The sequence below is a fragment of the Sciurus vulgaris genome (genome assembly GCF_902686455.1).
Source record: "Sciurus vulgaris genome assembly, chromosome: 15".
NCBI lineage: Eukaryota > Metazoa > Chordata > Mammalia > Rodentia > Sciuridae > Sciurus > Sciurus vulgaris.
In genome coordinates, this window is record NC_136476.1 from 77,816,325 (window position 1) to 77,839,306 (window position 22,982).

Consider the following 22,982-nt stretch of genomic DNA (forward strand, 5'->3'; position numbering starts at 1 on the left):
AATGTTACCAAAGTCAGAGCGGTTTCACATGATGGCTGGTTTCCTCCTTCAGTAACCAAAGGTAATTTCTCCTAACCCACTAAATAAATATGCCTGGTGACATCTTGCTCCCTGGAAACAGAGCCTCCCGTTAGTAACCAGCTCCAGTGTCGGTTCTAGTCCCCAGTGAACTTATAGGTCCAATTTTAGAAGATGTCAGTGATTTTAAATTCAAAATTCTACTTTAAGAAAACTGGGAAAGAGAATAATGATTAGTATTATTTTCGTTGGTTTGTTCCAGGTCTAGTAGATAATCTTACCATTTATTAGTAAATTGAGCATTATAAAGCACCTACCACAAATTAAAAGTTTTCCTCATTGTTTCATTTAAATGTCATTACCCCATTATTGGGGCTCAAAACAGCTGTGCAACATCCCCAAGGTCTCACCACAAGTTGATAAGAGTCAGAATTCAAATCTTAGTCTCTTTGGCTCAAGAGGAAGTGCTTTTGACTATGCCATGGTGGGTATTTACAGGGTCAAGTTCCTCTCCCCATGGAATACCTGAGGACTACTCTTAGTCCCACCAAGAAAGGAACCCAGGCTATAAGACCTGGGGGTGTGCAGAGATGTGACACATGTCTGGTGCCCCTTGGAATGTGTCTCTGAATCCTTCCAGAGCAGGCTGGGAGCCGAGGGGTTCAGGGCATCCACACGTTATCTCAGTTTGCCTGGAGAAAGTGAAGACCCACTTTGACAGTCTTGATGGCAAACAGTCCCCAAGGAGGAACTAATGAGGGACATTTCCAATCCCTTTTGCTTAAGAGTTGGAGGCAAAGCTAGGATAGCATTTGTTTTAAGGTTTAGATCAGATCCCTGCAAACAGTAGAAACTACTTCTAAAGGCAACTTTCATCCTGGAAGTCTATGTGACATCATTTAATGCGGGTGGAGTGACATGGTCTCAGAACCGGACTTAGGATTCAGCACAACAATGCTGCATTTTCTGTGGGCACAAACCTGGTGCTTTTTCAATTTATTCCTGAAACATTTCTAGACAAAGGAGTTGAGAATAATTTCAGCCTTTTACTCTGCATGGTAAAGTTCAAATGAATAATAATATTCCCTTATGCATAAATGCACTTTACAGATTACAAAGTGCTTTGATAGATAACCATTGCTGGGTAAAAAATAAAATAAAGTGAAATTAAGGAAAAATACCAGTAAGTGGCATTTGGCTATTAAAATGTACCCTTACATTGTAGGTAAGAAAAGGGTGAGATGAAAGGGTTTTTATATTAAAATTGAAGTCAGGTTCTTAAAGTTCTAACCGTTCCTACTTATCAATAAAAAAAAAAGTCAATGCATTTTAAATTAAAAATGAGATGCTGCTACTTATAACTTGATAAGTTGTAAAATGCCTTTTTTCATCCTTCCCAATCAATGGTCCTGAGTCCCACTGCTATTAAACCTCAGACCTGCGGCTCATGCAGATTATATAGGTGCAGGTAAAGGAAAACAACTAGAAAGAGAAAAAGAAAGCTGATTTTGTTTCAATGCCATTTAATGTGAAATGTGGTGGAACCCTCCCATCTCTTCATGTTTGGTGGAAGAGGTTAAGAAGGCTCACGCCACATCTGGTTTTTGAACTTCTCATTCCCACGCAAAGAATCAGAATGAGAAAGTGTCAAGGTCATCCTAAATCAACTGCACCACCACGCTATACTGGCATAGAAAGCCACCCAAATCTCTCCAAGATCAATAATTTTTTGAGGGATGAGTTTTATAGCAATTAATCTAACCAAATTGCAACTGAGCATTGCTTTCCCCAAGGGACGGCACTACATAGGGGTGGCACATCATTCGGCTGCCCTCATGTTCGAGTTGCTCAGAGGATTCTGCAGCCCCAACGCGCTGCCACTTTGAAGGGCTAACTGGTGGAAGCCACACCTGGCAGGACTGGCCCACACAAACCACATGTGGAACCTTGCCAGCAAGGGTAATCTGTGCCTCGCTCAGTGAAGAACTCACTCGGGAAGACAGCTGGGCGGGTGCCACACAGCCTGACTGAGAACAGGGCAAATCCTTCAGAGTCCGTGTCCTGCGGGCAGAGCCGTGGTGCTCAACCTCAGCTGTGCAGTACGATCATCTAGGGAACCTAAAAATATCTGCGACCCGGCAGCCAGCCCAGGCCAGCATCTCTGGATGGGGAGGTCCCCACCCGGGCACATTGGAAAGCTCCCCAGATAGTGTTAATGTGCAGCTGAGAGAAGTACTGCCATAGGGTGGCCCCAACAAGATCTGGGCTTGAGCCCAGTTGGAGTTTTCTCAGTAGAGGAATCTGCAAAACATCCCTTGCCTGGGGAAGCCAGCACTCCCCTGGGTCTTGCACCCCAGCTGAGAATGACTGACATGTCTGGGAGCATTTGGTTGGATCTGATCTATCGGGGGTATAGGATGTGCTATGTGAAATGCCTGGCTTCGGTCTTTCTGCCCAAAACATGAATAATGATATTTATTCAACTACTTTGTGACAACCCGGAATTTGGTAAAAACAGAATGAACTATATACCCAAGTGAAACGTCATTCATTTCAAGGACGACTCTGTAGGGGGAGAGGCACAGAACATATCCCACCCAGTGTCCCCATAGAAGGTCCCGCTGGGTGGCTGAGGATGGAGACTTGTAACCTGTAAATACGCTATATGTGACAGAAACTCATCACATTGGTTCCGCAAATTTTGAAACTAAAAGCTTACACTGCGAGAGCGTCAACACTGCAAAGAAAATCAAAAGGAAGGAACTACGTCCGGTTATTTGTGGCCTCTTCTGCATTTTTATCCCACCCTTTCTGTGCTTGAGGGTTTCAAAGAGAAGCACCCCAGGAACAGTTGTGCGCACATCCCCGTCACCGAGGGAAAGTGAGAGTTTAGAAGAGACTTTCCGGATTTAGATAACGATCAGTTAGAAATTCATTCGGAACCCCAAATGTCAGATTAGTCCTGACTCTGAGTCACTGGTTGCTTGGGGGATTATGTTTATAAAGTGAAAATGTGATTTATTCCATTGTTTGTTATGCAAATCTCCTGTGTTAACAGGTTCCAAGAACTTAACTCACCTGCTTAGGACACAAAAGAGTTAGGAAGCAGAGTTGATAGAAATGAATGACAGAAAATACTTACCGGTTTTCTTTCTTCTTCTTAAGCGGGTCAATGAGGCGCAGTGTGTCTCTGATCACAGCCACTTTCACCTCCTCATCCACAAGGCTGGGGACATTTTCGAACACCCCTGGAGAAAGCTTGAATGGGTAAGGATTCCGCATTACAGTAGGACCGTGATTCAACGCCAAGCGGCAATCAGTATGCCGTCCTCCAGCTGGCTCGTGGGGTTGTGCTGTTTTGCTTGAGCTAATCTATAGAGGAGAATTTTTAAATGCTCCCTTTATACTACCTTAAGAATGTCAATACCATTTTGTAAATTACCCAAGTACACCAAGGGAAGAAATAGCACTGAGCCTTTTGGATTCTCAAAATGATACATGCTCACTGTAGAAAAGCTGGAAATATACAAAGGGGGTTAAGGAAATTAAAAGAATTCAGATAATCCCCCAAGACCCAATACTAAATATTGGGAGTATTTCCTTCCAGTTTTTAAAATGCGTTTTTGGAGGGTGCAGAAAAATATAACCACTGTTAAATGTACTATTTATCTTAGTGATTCAAGCATGTCGACATGGCTAAATCATATTCATAGAATTTCAATTAGTTCATCTCCTGAGGCTAACTAATTAGTTCATGTCAAAACTGATGGAAAGGCTCAGCTGCTTCTAAGTTTTCAGACCTTAAAAATGGGAAGAAAGGCATGCTGGGAAATTACCATAGGTCGGAAAGGTCTTATATTAATAGACTCTGTTCAGAGCTCAACAGAACTGAAATGATTTCACTTGAACAGAACTTTGCTGTGAAAATTTGAGCGCGTTGAGTCTTCTGTAGCCAAGTGGACACCTTGAGAGTTAGAACCCTTGGTTTTGTAACGATACAGTCAACGAGATGCTCAGAGTACTTACTTCGCACTCGTGTTCAATTCTCATGCTGGGATTTGCATTTACTTCCAGTAGCATGGGCTTCAGATTTTTCATCAGTAGAATGTCAAAGCCTAAGATCTGAGCAGAATAAACATAATTCAGAATCACTCCCTCCAGCCACAATTTCTTTTCAGGAATTGAGTATGGTCTTAGGGTCACTGAGGGGAAAATAAATTCAAAGGCGGTCCCCAACTTCGGCCTTGACCCTGGCTGCTCTCGTCCACAGCCCCTGCTCCTCTGGGTGTGCTTGTCAGACCAAATGGATAGCAGAAAATTTTATAGAAACCCTGGTAATGGGATGCGTTCCCATAATGCACTTCAGCACTATCTGTGTCGTCCAGAGTGCTGTAAAACGATGACCTCTGTCCTCTTTAACAGGGTTTTTATTATGTTAAGGATTAGTAGTAGTCCATCAACTCCCCCCCTCTGCCTTTTCTTCTGTCCTCCTTGATTAAGTCACTTCTTAGCTAGATCTCTGGAAACTACAGGCTGCCTTTCTTAACCTGGAGTACACATCAGTGTCATCCAAGGAACCCTTTCAAACCCCGCACATTCCCCCTCCACACCTGCTGAGTCTGACTCCCTCCGTGGAGCCCGACGAACCCCTTGGGCAATCCCGATATGCCTTGATAGGTAAGGAGGGGATGGTGTACTAGGTACCAATGGCTATACAGAACCCCAGTGCCTCGTCAGCTCATTTAATCTTCATGATGATGTCTTTGAAGGGGGGACTGTGCTCCCCAATTTACAGATGCAGAAACTGAATCTCAGTTTCCCACCCCGCCTACCTAGCAAGTGACAGCCCTGTCTCTCACACCCACGCAAACTGATCACACAATATCTGCCTCCTGGTACAGGATAAAAACCTGGGCCCCTTGCTTGAAAAGTCTTAACAATTTCATGATCGTATCAAGCAGCCTAAAACCAAGACTGAAGCCCTCTGAGTGTGGGGCGCTGCACGGTAACTCCACAGGCACCAGCCCATGGGGCGGGCCTGCCCTCCTTGGATGCCTGTCCTTGACTTCAGCACCCGCCTGCCTTGGCGATGTTTTCCACTGGCCACTCTGGTTTCCCTTAATTCCTTACTAGCCCTACTTTAGGTCAGGATCAGCCACCATGTGCATCCTGATCTCTCTGCCTAAACAGCCCTTCACCTGGATAAGTTCCCATTTTTGAGATCGCTGCTCCTAATGAGATTCCGCCTCGAATGATGAGGACTTCGGATTCTCAGAAGGACTCTCATTATCTCTAGAGAAGTGATAATGTAGAAAGTTCCTAACGTAATTATACAACCCCAAAGTCTCGAAAAATAATGTGAAGAATGAAAGAGAAAAAAGAAAACGATATGGTTGTAGACTCCCCTCCTCTGTGGACTCCAGAAGAAAAGATGAGGGGAAATCCATTTACTTGTCTATATAGAATATGCATTAGTTAAATGATAATTATTAAACTGCAGCTTCATCTATATTAATGAAATCTAAGCCCGGATGACCATTCCGGGGAATGATTCAAGATGTGGTTATGTGACAATGAAGGACAATGAGGATGAGAACTGGGGCAAAGTCATCCTCACTCTATTTTTCTTTCCCTGGTCGTGAAAAGGAAGGAATGGGAATTCAGTAGAAAATGTCACATGTATTATGGATCTGCTTAATAATATATGACAAGTGGAGACGAGTGATGAGGCCTTTCAGAGACCCCGGTGACATCATCAGTCCAACTTCAGATCTGGCCTGAGACCGGCCCGGCGATGGGGCTGCAGCGAGAGGCCGGCTTGGTGCCAACATTTATCAGGCTCAGTCGTCAGCTCTTACTTCTGCTACATCTTAGAAATCTGGACCTGTGCGCTCAGCCTGGAGGACTCTTTTCAGCACCATCCCCAAAGGATCCTGAATGCAGATCACGAAAATGCTGGGAGCTGGAGAAGCAGGTGGTGGAACCTCACCCGCCATATTAGTCTGCACCCACGGATGTTGTATTTTTCAGAACTTTTGATGTGTAATTTTAATGTGCTGGGTCTTGTATAGGAATGCTTTGGAGTCAGAAAGACCTGGATTCCCATCAACTCTGTCTCTTCAGTAGTTAGTCTCTCTGAGCCTCAGCAGTCTCATTTGGAAAATGGCTCCAGAGTCATTGATAACAGAAGTGAAAAGTAATACCTAGGCCTATGCCCATGATACAGAAGGTACTCAATGTATGCTCACTCCCTTTCCAGTTTCCTACCAATTCCACCATTAAGAAATGGCATTATTATGCTTTGGAATCACAAGGAACTATTCATATTCTGGTTCTGCCTTTAACTTGTGCGACTATGGGCAAGTTTTTTGGTAGCTATAAGCCCTAGTTTCCTCACCTGTAAAACAGAAATATGCTCGCACTAATCTTAATTAATTCATGAACAAAGTATTTACTAAATGCTTTCTATGTCCCAAGAAAGCTTCCAATGTCCCTAACTGCTGAAAACACCACAGTGAACTAAGTGAAGTGCCTGGCCTCTTGGGGGTTACACTCTTGTAGGGGAGAGAGACAGGATCACATACAGGTCATGCAGAGGAAAGCATTTCACCCAGGTTGACGCCTAGTAAGTGTTTAATGAAGGACAGCTCATTTCATTTTTTCACAAGTTCAAGGCCATGTGAATAATTCTCCTTCCAAAAGTTCAATGAAATATCCAGGCATGAATAGGCATGGATCTCAGTAAGCAGAATCACAAAACTGGGCTTAGATTCGATCTTGTCATATGATCCCAAAAAGTCTGTGCTGGCAAAAAGTGGGGAGTTTACTTGGCCCAGTATTTTTCAAAATGAGGTTCTTTTCTAGGAAAGCAGGGAGAAGGCCAACCGATCAGATCGACTAGGACCTATTTTTATATCTAGGATTCTCAGGGGGATACTTTTAAATTTTATTTTTGAGAAACCACTAATTTAGTCACCTGCAGTTTAGAAAGGGAAAGATTTCTCTCTAAGTCTCTCCAACAGTTGGTGGCCGAGCAGGAACTGTCAAAGAGAGAAACTTTTTTTTTTTGCACTGGGGATTGAACCCAAAGGTGCTTTACCACTGTCCTACATTCCCAGTCCTTATTTTATTTCATTTTTTTAGTTTGAGACAGGGTCTCACTTAGTTGCTAAGGCTGGTCTTGAACTTGCAATCCTCCTGTCTCAGCCTCCCAAGTTGCTGGGATTAAGGTGTGTGCCTCTGTAACTGGTGAGAGACAACTTTTTAACCATGTGAAAGTCTGCCTCCCTGAGAAATTCACCCAGCAATTATGTGTTGGGCACCTCCTACCCAAGGGGCTCCCTGGGAGATTTAAAAATAGCTGTCCTTCATCACTGACCTCTAGGAGCTTCAAATCAAGTTGGAAAGGGCCCTGAGCAGTTAATTGTAAATTCATGCAAAAGCTCCAAGCCACCGTCCAATAAGAGGGAAGTCTCTCCGGAGCCCCAGAGCTACCCAATCATCTGCATCCAGGGTATTTCCACCTGGAAGGTCCCAGACTCCTCAAATTCAATATATCCAAATTCACTACCTGCAGTCAGCAGTCTCTAATGTGGTCCCAATGAGTACCATCTCCTAGTGGTCATGTCTTTGTGTAATTCCTCCACCCACTTGAGTGCAGGCTGCATCTAGTGACCTGCTTCTAACAAACACAACAGGGCAGACATGATGGGCTGTTGCTTCTAATATTAGGTCATAAAATGACTGTGGCTTCCATCTTGGGATGCTTTCTTTCACTGTGAAGGAAGTCACCTGCTGTGTGGCAAGCTGCCCTAGGGAGAGGCCCAGATGGCAAGGAACTGATTTCTCCAGGCAACCTGAGTACCTGAGGCCTGCTGACTGCCTTGTGAGTGAGCTTGGAGGAAGATCCCCAAGCAACTTTGAGATGGCAGTAGCCCTGGCCAGCCTGTGGATTGCAGCCTCGTGAGGGATTTTTAGCCAGAGGCAATCAGCTACATCTAGAGTCTTGATCCATAGACAGTGTGAGATAATGGATGTTTGTTGTTTTAAGCTGCAAATTTGTTATACAGCAATAGGTAACTAATACACCATCTTCTTTCTCTAAAATCAATTTTGCTCCCTGTATTCCTTATCCACCCAATCCAACAAATCCAAACTTCTCCCTTCAACCCTTCCCTCTGGCTGGTACCCTACTCCTGTACTCCCTATGTCCTTAGAGCTTTCTAGATGTGGCCCATTCTCATGCTCAGACTCTGTCAGGTCTGGGCCACCTCTCACCTTTTCTCTGCTCTCAGAAACCCTACTTTAAATCATCTGGCACAAGGTGATACCAGAGTAAATTTTCTAGAACATAAATAGAATATTAATAGTCCTATGCCTAAAATCGCTACCCACAGAATGAAGTTGCACGGCATGTCCTACAGTGCCCTTCAGGACTGGACTCGGTCACACTCCAGCTTTATCCCCACCTCTCACAGCTGCACACCTTGGCCTCTAGTGTGGCTCCAGGATGCTTTACTGCTCTCTGCCTCTCTACTCTTCTGCCTGGATGGCATTATTTATTTATCAATCAAGTATTTACTGAACACCCACTAAATACCAGGCACTGTTCTAGGCACTGGGGTAAAGCCATGTACAAGATAAAACTGCTGCATTCTTGGGGATTATGTTTTAGAGGGGAAAGAGTCCACAAGCAATGAACAATTAAAGTCAGGTGAGAATACAGAGTGACACAGGAGGTGGAAGACAGGGTTTGATGCTCTAGACAGGACAGCCAGGCAAGGTCTTTCCAGGGAGGTGGCACTAGTCATTCATTGTCCTCTGGCTTGCACAGTTTCTGGTAAGAACATTATAGTTATTCTTTGTTCCTCTGAACATAGTAGGTCTTTCCTCCCTGACTGCTTTAAAGATTGTCCTATCACTGATTTTCCACAATTTTATTATAAGGCTTGGTGTATGTGTGTATGTGTGTGTGTGTGTGTGTGTGTGTGTGTGTGTGTGTGTGTGTCCCTTCTCAGGGCTTCTCTAGTTTCTTGGACTGTGAGTTCATAGTTTCTATCAAATTGAGAAATTTCAACCATTATGTCTTCAAATAACTTTCTCTTCTATTCTGGAACCCCAGTTACACATATGTTGGACCACTTGACATTGAGCTTATAGTTCTTTCCTCCTGTCTTTTTCTTCGGTTTAGTTGTAAATATATTCAATTGCTATGTCTTCAAGTTTGATGTTGGTTTCTTGGTTTCTTCTTCAATGTCTAACTTGCTGTTAATCACATCCACTGAAATTTTCATTTCAGAGATTGTATTTTCTTCTCTAAAAGTTCCACTTGGTTCTTTTTAATAGCTCCAACTTGTAGCCCATTAAGTTAGTATTTTTCTTAGGAATTTTGTACATATTTACAGTAACTATTTTAACATTATTTCTTTCTAGTTCCATCATTTCTAATATCTTGAATCTACTGAATCTATGATATAGGTTGCTGGCTTCGTAGAATGTATAGTGATTTTTTAATTGGATGCTGGACATTATCATATTACAATGATAGGCACCTGGATTTTGTCTACCTTTTAAAGTGCTGGTCTTTGTTTTTCAGTCATTTTCAGATTATTCTAATACCTTTGCATCCTGTTGTTTAAGGTTGGGGCAGAATTCCTTTGGAGTCTTGACTAAATGCTCCCCAAAACCAACAAGGCCTCTCCAGTCGTTGAGAGCTGGAACGCCTCCCTCCCTGTGTGAGCGCTGGATGTTGTTCAGTTTGTTAGTTCCTTGGTCATTCTTTGTTCAATTTTGTGAATTAAACACTCCACATGTCCCTGGTTTAGGACTCTGCAAAGACTCCCAAGGGAACCATGCTGATTTTTGGAGCTCTTTCCTGTTTAGCAATTTGCTTTCCAGAAACCCACCCCACAACTTCCAGCCACTTTAGCCTTCCCAAACTTTGAACTCCACCTCCTCAATTAATCAAGGTTCACGAGGCTCTGCGTAGGTCCCCCTTCCCTGTCCCATGTTCCAGTTGTTGCCTCCAGATGAAAAGCTTGGCTTTCCCCCTTTCTCCAGGACCACTGTGCTGAGCCATCATCTATTGTCCAAAGCCTAAAACACTTAATTCGTGTACATATTCATATATATTTCTGGTGGCCTCATAGTTTACAAAAGGAGGTGAAGTTCAGTGTGTTATTCCATCCTGACCAGCAGCAAACATCTCAAGGGGTGACAGATGAACATGGCCTTAATGAAGGAAGACGGTAAGTCTTTATGAAGAATTGGGAAGGGCATCCCAGGCAGAAGAAACAGCAAGAACAAAGGCCTCTTTTGAACGACCACAAGAAGTGAGGAGGGAGGAGGGTGGTAGGAGATGAGGTCAGATGGAAACACAGATGTAGAGCAGACAGATGTAGAGCAGCTGGTAGCTCATGGTAAGGAGCTGGGAGTTTAAGTGCATTGAAAAAGCCATTGGAGGATCAAGCAAGGGGAGGAAATTGATCCAACTTACATTTTAAAAGACTCTTTCTAGCTACAGTGAGGAAAATCAGCTATAGGTAGTGGGAGCGGAAAGAGGGATGTCAATTAGGAGGCTATCCTCGTACTTTAAGTGGAAGGCAATGCTGGGGTGGTGGCAATGGGGCTGGTTAGAAGTGGTTCCAGCTGGGATATATTTTAGAGTATATTTGCAGAGTTGCTTATGGGGGGTGGAGGAAGGAGGGGAACAGAATGACAATAATGCTGGATTTTTGTCTGAAGAAATGCTGCTCAATTACTGAAACAGGAAAGACAAGGGACACTAACTCTGGGAGGAGAGTCGAGTTTGACTGTGGACGTGGTATTTGGTGCTCACTAGCTATCAATGGAAAATTAAGGTGGACCGTGGGATACACCAAGGAGAGGTCAAGACTGGAAGTATGTCATATACCTGGTTCTTAAAGCTCTGGGTCTCCCTGAGCTCATTTAGGCAGTAATGGTGGATAAGAAGGCAAATTTCCAAGGACTGGGCCCTGGGGATCTCCACCTTTCCCAAATCCAGAGGAAGAAGCTGAGAAGCAGCAACCAGAGAGGTAAGAAGGAAAGCAGGAGAACACAGTGACCGCACTTCCTGCCCAGTAGGTTCTTCTTCATGCCCTGAGCAAAACTTGTCCATCTCCTCTGCCCCGGAAGCCTCCAGAAGCCTCCCAGCACTCTGCGTGCCCTGACAGCTTACAAGGGACTGTGTTTCCCATGGGCTGGTTTTCCCAGTAAACCGAGCACTCCTTAGGGGCAGGGGCCTTGCCTTATCCACAGCCACAAGCCCCACAACCAGCTCAGGCCTCATCTCAGCAGATGCCCAGGGAACATGTCAGTGTCCAGAGGAAGACAAACACCACAAGTGAAGAACTGGGGATGGGCGTTCCAGGCAGAAGAAATGGGACAAACAAAGGCCACCTCCGAATTGACCACAAGGAGTGAGCAAGAGGGAGGGCGGTAGGAGATGAGATCACTGGAACACCACAAGTGATCACGGAGGCTGTTACTGAGCAGCACCTGGGAAGATGCTGGCTGGCTAACAGCAGAACAGGAGCCAGCACCCAGGTTGACCCCGACAGAAGAGAATGGAAGGGCAGAGCTGGGAAGGCACCCACTCTGACCCAGAGACAGGAATCAGATCTGTCTTGCAGGACTGAGGGCTGGGGGTGGGGTGCAGGGAGGCTAGGATGGGGCTAGGCTTAGCAGGTGGCAAATACCAGGCCAAGGACTTGGGGTCCAAACTCTGCTCCTTAGAACACCAGCGTTCCAGTTATGTTTAAAATGTGAATATTTCAGGTTTTCCTATCACTTCAAGGCACTTCCTCATAGACAAATTTGAGAACCATTGTTGCTCCAGATAACCAGCAACATAATAATCACAAAGACTGTCATTTGGTAAGTGATTACTCTGTGCTAGAAACTGTGCTAACTGTCCCGTATAGCTTTCTTATTTGAGGTTATTTGTGCTCTGGGAGGTGGCACGAGTATGCTCCAAGATAAGGAAGCCCAGACTAGGGAAGGTTCACTTGCCAAGCTCACCAGCTGGGGTTGCTGGAAGGGGCAGCTGGGATTCGCTCAACCCTGGGCGTCTGAGAACAGAACCGTACCTCCCGCTGGGGCGTCTGAGCTGCAGGGTTAGGAGGAGGTCACCGAGAACAGAGAAGCAGAGGAGGAACAGCTTAGGACCTAGGAAATGTGTCTCCTCCAGCCCTCCAAGGAAAGGGTCATGGCCCAGGACAGAATTAGACACGGGGGCAGGAAGGGGGTCCAGCACAAGCCACAGAATGGGAGAGAATGTTTTTGAAAGCTGAGCTGGAAACCTGCCCTCTGTGTCTATATTTCTGCCACATGAATCATCTACACCCAGATGGACCTTGCTCTTCAAGCCAGCGCCGCACCACTGCCGTCAGAGGACGGGCATGAGGACGTGTTTCTGGGGCTGCCTGGGCGATGACAGAGGACGGGCTGGAATGAGAGGACAGCCGTGTTCCCAGGCAACAGATTAGAGGAACCTTGCCCGCAGCCTGGGCCATGCCAGCCACTGCTCGGGGCCATCAGAGTTTCCCAAGCAGCTCTTGTGGCTATGAGTGGAAAGGGGTCATGGTCACATGGCTCAGATAAATGTAATATTGTTGGCTAGAGTGAATGTTCTGGAATGTTGCAGTCCGGGCCAGGTCCAGGCTAGAATGGCAAAAAAATAATTGATGGTCTCTGTGCAGAACATTACCGTTTGCAAAGCCCTTTGTGATGGTTGCCTGGTTTGAGCAGGACAACAGCACCGCGCCATGCGAGAGGAAACGGAGGCACAGAAATTAAGTGATTTATGCAAAATCACGTGGCCTGTGGAAGGCAGAAGCCCACAGTGCCAGTAAGCCTTTGTGTTCCAAGTCAATTCGATTATCTAACCCTCCACTCACCAGCGCTCTACTCAGTGAAAAGAGCAAAGAAGGCGAGAGAGGACTCCAAGGAGAGAAAGAGAGTATTTTTCTCTCAATCTCTGGTATTTGAAATGCGAGGTAAAATAAATTCCAAACATCTAAAACTTTACACACTGGCAAAGTGTTTTCACCTACATTATTTTACAACACTCCTAAAAAGGCAGGCAGGGAAGTGAGTGCAGGTGATTTACAGAGAGAGAGAGAGAGAGAGAGAGAGGGAGGGAGAGAAGGAGAGAGGGAGGGGGAGAGAGAGGCAGGGAGGGCGGGAGGGAGAGAGACGCGGGGTGGTGAAGATTCAGCTGGGGAGGCTCTGCCTCTGGTGGGCTCCTCCTTTCTCCCCAGGCCTGGAAGCTTTCAGTGTGGGCAAGTGGTGGAAATGGTCACAAGGCTGTGGTTCCATTTGCTAGACATGATCTGTCCAAACCAGCGGCTGCCTCTCTGTCTGCCCTTCAGCCCCCCACATTGTGGGCCCCTGGCTCCACCCCAATGGCTGCCCATGGCAGCCTATCCACAGTAAGACAAGCAGAGAAATGGCCATCCTGGCCTCCCCCCCGCCACTCCGACCATGCCAGGGTTCTGTGGCTTGGCTGTGCTTGTTGAGCCCACATGATTCTCCTGGAATAGCTGCCACTGTCAAACAGATGTGACCACATAGTCCCCCAAGATGACCCCTGGACATGTCCACGTTGCAAAGCTCTCCATCGCCCTCACTTCTTGGTGGCACGAGTCAGGTCTTGTTTCTCTGGCCCTGCTGCTAAGTGAGGCTCACTCAACCTTTCTAATGCCTTAAACCATCTACCTGATGGCCGAGTTGGGCATCCTGCCTGGGACCCAAAGGCCTGGGGTCCAAGCACAGATCTCTGGATGATGATTGTTCCCTCCTGGTACTGGTCACTTCCTGAATTCCTCTCAAGGCCTCTGCCAGCTTGCCTGAGAGCTCTTATACTGGTGCCCAGTCCCCAGGGGAGCCTCTCTGGGTTTGGGGCTGCACTTGGGGACCAGCCTCCTCTTCTGATGGTGAATGAGCACCCCATCCTGCCCCATTCCTTTTTTCTACACTTGGGGGCTCTCCTGCTGGAAACACCCAAATGTCCCCTGACAGAAGAGCTGATAATACACCGTGCATGTTCACAATGCAGCTAACAACCCTGCAAACGAGGCAGTACCAACAACCCCATGGACTTGGATGGACCTTTGAAAAATTGCAAGTGGTGGAAAAGAATGTTGCAGAAGACTACATGCTTTACAATAGTGTTTTTATAAAGCTCAAAAACAAGCAGAACAAGACAGTACACTTCTGTTCAGGAATACATTCGGGCACAGTAAGAAGTATTTTGGAAAAGCAAGGAAATGCTAACCATAAAATTCAGGATGCGGTTGCCACGGGGGTGGGTTAGGGAAATGGGGTGGGGGAAACACACTAACCCGAGTTCCTGGGTTGGGAGGTGGTTGGGATGAGCATTTCGTTCTGCTTCATGGCTTACAAATATGTTCCACATATTCTTTTTATATCCACGTCAATTGTAACAAAACAACTTTAGAGTAGACGAGAGGGTCCCAGAGGTGCCCTTCTCGTCTTTTCTTCCTTTTCCTGACTTATCTGGTGGCAGAAAAGTGTGCCTACTAGGGCCTGTAGGCACTAGTCCATGTCCCTGTCCCTCCACCCTGGCAGCTAAGTGACCTGGAAGATGTTCTGCAATCTCCATTTCCTCTGCTCCCTCACGCTGGCTCACTGCTAAAAGCAATTCTCAGGGAAGTTCCCAGTCCACCTGCCAGTGATGAGGGACAGCTCAGCAGCATCCAGGCAGCTGGCCCCTTCCCCTGTCTTCTCCTCATGCCTGTTCCCGGGCCTCCGAGGCCCCTCCTCTCCCGACGCCCCTCCCACATCTGCACCTACTGCTGGGCCTCCTTCGCCGGCTCCTCCTTTCTTCCCGATGGCGCCCACCAGTGTTCTCTGGCCTCTCCTCTTCTCACCCTTCATGTCTGCAGTCACCTCTGAACTCGTGAATTCCTGTCTTTCTCCAGCCCAGACCTCTCACTCCTGAATTTCACCCCAGCTGTCCAATTTCCCAGCCACCCTCTCCCCTGGGGTGCCACACAGGCGCTTCAAGCCTAACTCCTGGCTCTCCCCGGCGAGAATGGCCCCGTCTGGTGGCCTCCACCCACCCGCCCAAGTGCCCAAGCCACTTGCGAGTCAGACTCAGTCCCCCCGCTCCCCATTGCCACCAACTCTTTTCTCCCTCTCTGTCCCATCCAGACACCAAGTCTGGCCACTCAACCTCCTGACATGGCACTGTGATCTCGCCTCTCCATCTTCACCAAGACCTTCCCAAACCAAGCGAGTCTCTCATGTCGCAGGAAAGCCACTATGGGGTGTCTCCCCAGCCAGCCTGGCTGCAATCCATTCCTGCAGTGCTGTGTTCTTTGGAACAGGCAGATCTGAGTATAGCCTGTCCTCTGGCGGCCCCGCTGCCTCGGGCTCTCCATGACTTGCCCAGCCGTCTCCCCCCCACACCTCAGCCTGAAACCCCGCCCTCCAGCCATGCCCAACGCCTCTCAGTACCTTCAACTCACCACCTTCCCTCTGGGGCCACCCCCGCTCCTCCCAGCCCTGCCTGCTTCATCTCTTCCTTCAGGTTCAATTCAACCGCCATTTTCTCTAGGAAGCCTCCCCCAACCCCTCCCAAGGGGAGGACGGTCAGACGCCCCGCATCTCACAGCACCCAGGACGCTACCCATTTGATTCTAGCACTTGCAACACTCTATAGTAATTGCCTAAGTATTTTTCTCCCACTTTTGACTCTGCATCCGTCAGCAGGAATCTGACCTTCCATCTCACTAGTACCAAGACAATGCCTGACCCCTGCTAAGTGGCGGCAAAAATTGTCAAATGAAGATACGAAGGTAAGAATGGCACCCTGCCTCCCGTATGTACTGTGTCTCGTTGAATTCTTACAAGAATCCTTTAAAGCAGGTACTATTAGTCTCATTTTACAGGTAACAGAAAGGAAGTGACTTGCCCCAGAGTACACAGCTAGTGAACAGAAAGCTAGAAGTCAGGCCCACCTGCCACCATCCTGTCCCCAACAGTGACCATCCCCATCCTCCGATCCCTCATCCCATAGTCAAGCCAGGGAGCCCTCCCTGGGCCTGGCCTGGACTGGTCAAGCCTGGGAACTCAGGGCAGGAACTGGCAATGGTTACCTGGAAGCATGTGGGCCCCGGCCTCCCTGTGGGGATGTCCGATTGGTAGAAAACTTTGAGCTCTGGAGTCAGGGCGATGACAGTCTTAATCACCAAGGAGATGATGTCGGACCAGACCTTCTTGATGTCAACACCTTTGGAAGACAGCTTACAAAGAATGCTGGAAAAAGTCCTTTTGCTGCCTGTGCTGGCACTGTCCGAGTGGATAAAGTTGCTGCTGTGGATATTCAGTGAATAGTTGGTTAAGTGCATAAAGACACGATGCAGATTTTGGGGACTAGGCTCCTGATATGGCTCTGTACAAAATCTAGAGAGTCCATCTTTGGCTATATAAATCTCTAAGGGGTCTAAGGATTTTAGCAGGACATACAGACGAATGTCAAACTTGAGCTTGTCGATAAGGAGAGGTTTGCAGATGTACTCCTGGACCACGGCCGGCCTGCTCTGGAGGGACCCAGTCAGCCGGATGTCACTGGGGTCTTTAATGAGGTAGATTCCATCACCCTGACAACCACCGTCAGGTTTCACAATAAAAGTGGGCTTCCAGGAGGGGTTGCCATCTTTCACCATTCGAACCTGGGAGGGGGAAAAAGAACGGTCAGCATTATGCTCTTTTCCTCGCTGTAGCCCCTGGAAGACATTTGGTGGATGAGTGATAAAATGATCCCCGCCTAATAAGTCCTCACTGCGCCTCTTCCATGGAAATGACACAGTGAAGTTCTGAGACAGTGGCATAACAACGGTCCTCAATCTTCTGCTCCAGAGGGAGAGGGAGAGTACAGGGCAGTCGCAAGACCTGGGTTCAGATCTCACTTTGCCAGTTATTAGCTCTTCCCTGGAGCAAGCCATATGACAAACAATGACGCTGACAATAGGGTAATCAAATACCCTTGTGAATGCCCAGGGCTTGCCAGGTATGTACTAGACAAGTTATTTCATCGAACCTCACAAAAACATGGCTGTTTCTTTTCTATGATGTAGAAAATAGAAAGGGTACCACCATTGTGAAGAATAGGCGTTTGAGTCAAACTGGTTGGGTTCAAACTCTGGCCCTTCACTTACTGTGTGACCTTGGGCAAGTTACTTAAGTTATCTGTGCCTTTGTCATCTGTTAAGTACGACCATGCTGAGGATCAAATGAGAAAACATAAGCAACAGGGTGTGGAAGGCGACCAAAACCCCACTTACTGCTCTTTTAAAAGATAAAATTTTCCTGCTAATCAAAGGGTAGAGGGCAGAAATCTAGATCAATGCCCCTAAAGTCCTTGCACCTTCCTCTGTACTGCCATGTCCCTGTTCCCCCACTTAAAAAGTGATATAAAATTGTACCCTCACCGGGGCCAAGCATAACACCAAACAGCTGATGCTCAGGAAATGCACAATTTATCACTTACATCCAAGCTTAAGTTCATTTGGTAGACTTGCCAGTCCTTCAGTTTCTTGAGATCCTTTTGAAACTAGCTTTTGTCATCCACAATATTTGCTTTCCTCCCAGCTCCAGAGTAGTTAATTTTCCAGGCACGTGACCAGTCCAGACCCTGACCTGCAGCTGTGCCTCATTCAGAAGTGCCTGCTTCCTTCAATGCTGTGGTTTGAGTGTGCCCCCCAAGGTCTGTGTGCTGAAAACTGAATCCCCACACTCATATGGAAGTGGAACCTTGCGTGAGTGAGCTTTCCATCACTGTGACAAAATACCTGAGAAAATCAACTTAGAGGAGGAAAGTACAATTTCGGCTCATGGTTTCAGAGGTTTCAGTCCATGGTCACTTGGTCACGCTGACTGGGGGCCTCGTGTGAGGCAGCACACCGTGGTGGAAGTATGTGGCAGAGGAAACGGCTTACCTCATGGCAACCGGGAGGCAGAGAGAGAGAATGAGAAGAGACGAGAGTCCCTGACCCTCTTGAGAGACATGCCCTCAGTGACCTAACCTCCTTCCACCAGCCCCTGCCTCCTAAAAGTTCCACCACTTCCCAGTGGTGCCACAGGCTGGCACCTAAGCTTCAACACATGACCTTTGGGGATAGTGACAGTCCAAATTGTAACAGGCTTTGAGGGGATAATTAGAATTAGATGACATCATGAAGGTAGGACCCATGACAGCATTCGTAGCTTTATAAGAAGAGGAAGAGAAGCCCAAGCTAGCATGCTTGCTCAGTCTTGCACTGCGATGCCCTCCACCATGTTATGTGCAGCAAAGGCCCTCGCCAGATACCAGCACTTGATGTTGGACTTCCCAGCCTCTGTGACTGTAAGAAATAAATGTCTTTTCTTTACAAATTACCTAGTCTCAGGCATTTGGTTATAGCAACAGAAAAATGGACTATGACATCCAGACATTGTGAGACGCTCTGTGTGATGGTGGAGAATGCACGGACTGAAATGACAGGAGAGTGGAGCCAGAGGAAACACAAAGGGTGGAAACAGGAAACAAGAGGAAGTCACATTCTCTGTGGCTTCCAGCATGCCGCTGAGAGCGGACCCCTGCAGTCCGAGGGGGTGGCGTGCCCTGGTGCTGCACCCCCCGGTGCCCCCGCCTTTGCTGTGGAAGCCCGACCTGGGACATCTGTACTCGGGGATGTACTTATCTCTTTGACCAGCCCATATTTCTAAGTGAAGCTTTTGCCAATTCCTCGGGCACTATCAGTTATTCCGGGCTTGTAAAAGATCTTTAACAATGGAGAAACACTTAAAGCTTTAATAATGGTCCACATCAATTGTTTCCCCTTGTCAGCAGGATTTGAGAATGGAACTTCACAAGAGATCAATGCGGGCCTCCCAGGGCCTTCCACCGAGCCTTGCATGCAACTGTGACCTTGAGGTTTATGTAGTTATTTAATATTCATCCAAAGCGTTCATACACATGGCGCTTTACAGTAAATATGAGTGTCCTGGACAAATGGCAGTTATGGATCAGGATGTAAAAAATGTCAAGTTTGCACTGATGGGTAATTTTTCCCTCTGGAAAGTGTTTGCTGTGCCAAAGATACTAACAGTTCAATATATTATGAGGAGCAATATTTTCTCCTTTGCATTCAGTGTATATGCCTTAAATAAATTAAACTGCATGGTCAATAGTCTCTGTCATTCATTGCATTACTGAATATTTCTTCTGCTCTTTGCCTGAGGAGTGACTACAAACCAAGACTATTAATACTAATAGAATCATTGAATTTTTAGACCTGAAAATATCCTCGGAGATCAGCATCATCCAATCCTCTCATAATTCAAAGGGGAAGCTGAGACTTAGACAAGTGACATGACTTGCCCTGGGTCCCACAGCTGGCTAGTGGGATGGTTAGGTTGAGAACCGAGGTCTCCTGATCCCGCCTCAGGTTCACTATATCCCTCCTTGCCCTTGGTGAGATGACGTCTCTTCTGATTATAACAGGGGAGACTCTCAACACCTCAGACAGTACTGGTGTCTGAACACTGGCCTTACACCAAAGAGTTTGGCCTACAAGCGCAGCCAGCTTGGAACTGTATCTGTGGATCCTGAGCTGGCCAGGCTGCTCCCGTTTTCAAATCTCCTTTCTGTGTTCCTGACTGTTAAAATATCTGTAAGTCTATAGGAAAACTTCAGAGTTGCTCAGAATGTGGTTCCCATAGCCAGGAGACCCTTTGGAGATGTATTCGGGCAAAGGAAAAGATTTTTCAGAATTTATACCTATTACACTCTGAGGTTTTCCTCTAGAAAGACCCCCCCCCCCTGCCACGCACACACACACACACACACACACACACACACACACACACACACACACTGCCAGTTACTAAAGCTAAGAGTGAATGCACTGGTTCTTATACCTGGGCCCCAGCCTCAGAAATTCTGACTTAGATGGTAGCTGAGACCTGGGCATGTGTATTTAGGAAAAAAGCACTACAGGTGATTGTGATGTGTACTCTGTCTGAGAATCACTGAGCTAATGTGAGTTACATAAAATTACAATCTGAAACCAACATCTCACATGAAGTTCTCCACCCCGGTGTTAGCAAGAGCGTGAGGACGGCTGGTGCTTAGGCTACAGCTGATGGTATCTCTAGTTTTCACCAAAGCTGCTGCTGGATGTGAAATCCATTATCTTGCAACCCAATACGTGGTCAGCTCAAAGAGATACAGAGGATGTGGCGGCCAGATTACTCAGCACTCATCAGGTTTACTGAGGATTTTCTGCATCTTTTACTGCCCCCTAGTGGATGTTTAGGAAATGCAACTGGGAAAGTCGCCTTGTTCCAATACTACAACTCCACTGAGATGTTAAAATAGTCTTGAAGAAGCACCACTGCAATATTGGAATATTATGCAGCGTGAAGAAGGAAGGAAATTCTAACAACAACAAGGATAGGTCTCAAGGACAGCGTTCCAGGGAAGTAATCCAGACTAAAAAAAAAGAAAAATGCTGTAGGATTCCACATATGTGAGGTCCACCAAATAGTCAAATTCTTAGAGACAGAAACAAGAATGGTGGTCGCCAGGGGTGGGGTTATGGGAATAGGATATTAGCACTTAATGAGTACAGAGTTTCAGTTTTTCAAGATGCAGAAACCGCTGCACATAGATGGTGGTGATGGTTGCACAGAGCAATTGCACTTAATGCCCTGAACTTCACAGGTAAAAAGGGTCGTGATGATAAATTTTGTTATGTATATTTCACCCCAGTTTTTAAATTAGAAATTAATTTTAAAAAATAGTTTTGGATGAGTTGGGAAAAAAAATACTGAGGTAAAAAACGGAATCTGGATTTTGGTCCCAGTTTTGTTGGGCAATTTCTGACTGTGTGACCTTGAGAAAGTCACCTAACCTCCTGAGGTCTGTTGTACTCACCTATAAAATACAGGGGCCACCCTAAGGTTCCTGGCTTCAGCCCGCTAACAAGTGCTGAACGGTGATTTATCTTGACATCTCCACAGTTGAAGGCTGTGTTACAAACACGCAGGTGGCATTAATCACCCGAGAGGTCATGCTGTGCGGTTGTGATCAGCGCGCTGGGATGATCTATAAGAGCCGGAGATTTATGATGCTTCTGAGGAAGTCAGCTGGGCGTCTGGGAGAAGCAAGCTAAAATATTTGGAGGGAGAAACGCGGCGACTGGAATACCAAGCCACTAAACATTATTAGCAGGAAGGGGCAGGGAAAAGGACAATTTCTGGAGAAATACGGTGCCTGCAATACCAGGGAAGTCAAAGCCAATTAGAACAGCCCTTCGTCACTCAGGAGGACTTGCATTCAATCTCAGCAGCCCAGGCCCTGGGTGTCACAGGTACAGGCTTCAGATCTCAAGCAAAGACGAGCTTCTGTAGACAAAACAGGTATCGCAAAGCTCACGCTGGCAGGACCCGCCCGCTGCAGCAGCCTGCAACGGAACCCAGGGCAGACTCCTAATCCCAATGCTCAAGGCGACTCCCGAGCTCAGACTGCAGGCAGCCTGCGGGCAGGTCACCGAGGCTAAACGGGGAGGATGAGAAGGGCAGCCAAGGAGCAGAGCAGGAGGTGGAGCGGTGAGGCCAAGAGGAAGAACTTGAGCAGATAATGGAAGGCAGGGGAGAGCAGGGTACAGCCCGGGCACTGCGAATGGAGAGGAGCGAGGGTATGAGAGGGCACTGGAAATCCCACCAGTGAGACCAGCAGGGCCGGGTCAACAGCCACCACTCATGCCCTGTCCATCTCTGACTGTCGGTCAGATGCAGTTCTGTGCACTTTACCTCATTGAATCCTCGCAGCAGTCCTGTTTTACAGACAGGGAAACGGGGACCCAGAGATGTTAAGAATCTTGCTGAAGGCACACAGCCCACGGGTCATGAGCCAGGATTTGAACATAGACAGTCGGATTCCAGAGTCATGTCCAGAATGAACGAGGGATGTAGGGGAGCAAGGAGAACAGAAGGAGATCAAGTTTGGGGGTGAAGGAGGGACCTCCTAGGCAAGGGCCTTGAGTGCCATTTTAGGGAGTTTTGGACAATGTCCTAAAATGATGGCACTTATCGAAAGGTTCTGAGAAGGGAGCAACTTGATCAGATAAGCACTGAGGGAAGATCGCCTGCTGCTGGGTAGAAGATGTGCTGAAGAGGGCCGATGGCCGGGGCGGAGGAGATGCCCCAGCGGAGGCTGGCAGTGAGGCTGCAGGAAGCTGGCAAGCACGAGGATCTCGCAGGGGTAGGATCAAGGGAACTGGGTGAGGGAGGCAGGGACATTCAGGACAACTGCTCAGAGTCTGAGTGGAGGGGGTCAGGGAGTATACCGGGAGGAGGGAAGATCTGGGGGAGGCTAGGGGAGGATGATGAGCCAGATAGAACAGAGAGGGCACACAGCTGGAGAGGGCATGTGGGCACCCTGGAGTTTGGGAGAGAGATCTGGGGTCTTCAGACCCCCAGTGATGGCTGAGGTGCTGGCCATGGGCCAGGTCACCCAGGGACAGTATGGGGAAGGAGTAGGGTACACCTGGGAACTGGAGGCTAGAACAGGCAGAAAAGATCCCAACACACCTTGCCTCTTTGCCTGATCTGTAGGGAACTGATGGGTTTTCAACTGGAGAGGGACACAGCACCCACCCCCCCGGGCTCCCATGAGATCACCATTTGGAAGGACTAAGACTAGGAAGGAAGGTATTACAGCTATCAAAGTCCCACAGGCCAGAGCTGGGGCAGGGACAATGGGGTGGATCACAGGAAAGAAAGAGAGGAAGTAGGGTCAGGGGCCCCTGGCAACTGGAGGGATGCGAAGGGTGAGGGAGGGGGGAGGGGCCCTGGGTCATTCGGGGTTTGGGGCTTCATCAGTCATGGAGGCGATGGCGCCATTCGCAGATCGAGGGTATGCAGAAAAAGGA

At 47.4% G+C, this 22,982-nt stretch overlaps 1 protein-coding gene across 7 annotated transcripts in view; it reads right to left on the reverse strand.

Moving 5' to 3' along the window:
• TTLL11 (tubulin tyrosine ligase like 11) overlaps window positions 1-22,982 on the reverse strand; it is a 234,160-nt gene that overhangs the window by 130,038 nt on the left and 81,140 nt on the right. For 5 of the 7 annotated variants that reach the window (XR_013759706.1, XR_013759707.1, XM_079113775.1 and 2 more), the window contains exons 4-6: window positions 16,161-16,736; window positions 4,045-4,140; window positions 3,161-3,276 (exon numbers count right to left, since the gene is read on the reverse strand). Coding sequence is in view for 4 of the 7 variants with exons in the window: in XM_079113775.1 (XP_078969901.1) it covers window positions 3,161-3,276; window positions 4,045-4,140; window positions 16,161-16,736 (788 nt within the window). In the remaining 3 variants the exon portion in view is untranslated. The remainder of the gene's footprint in view (window positions 1-3,160; window positions 3,277-4,044; window positions 4,141-16,160; window positions 16,737-22,982) is intronic. The other 2 variants (XM_079113776.1, XR_013759708.1) reach the window with 2 other exon arrangements.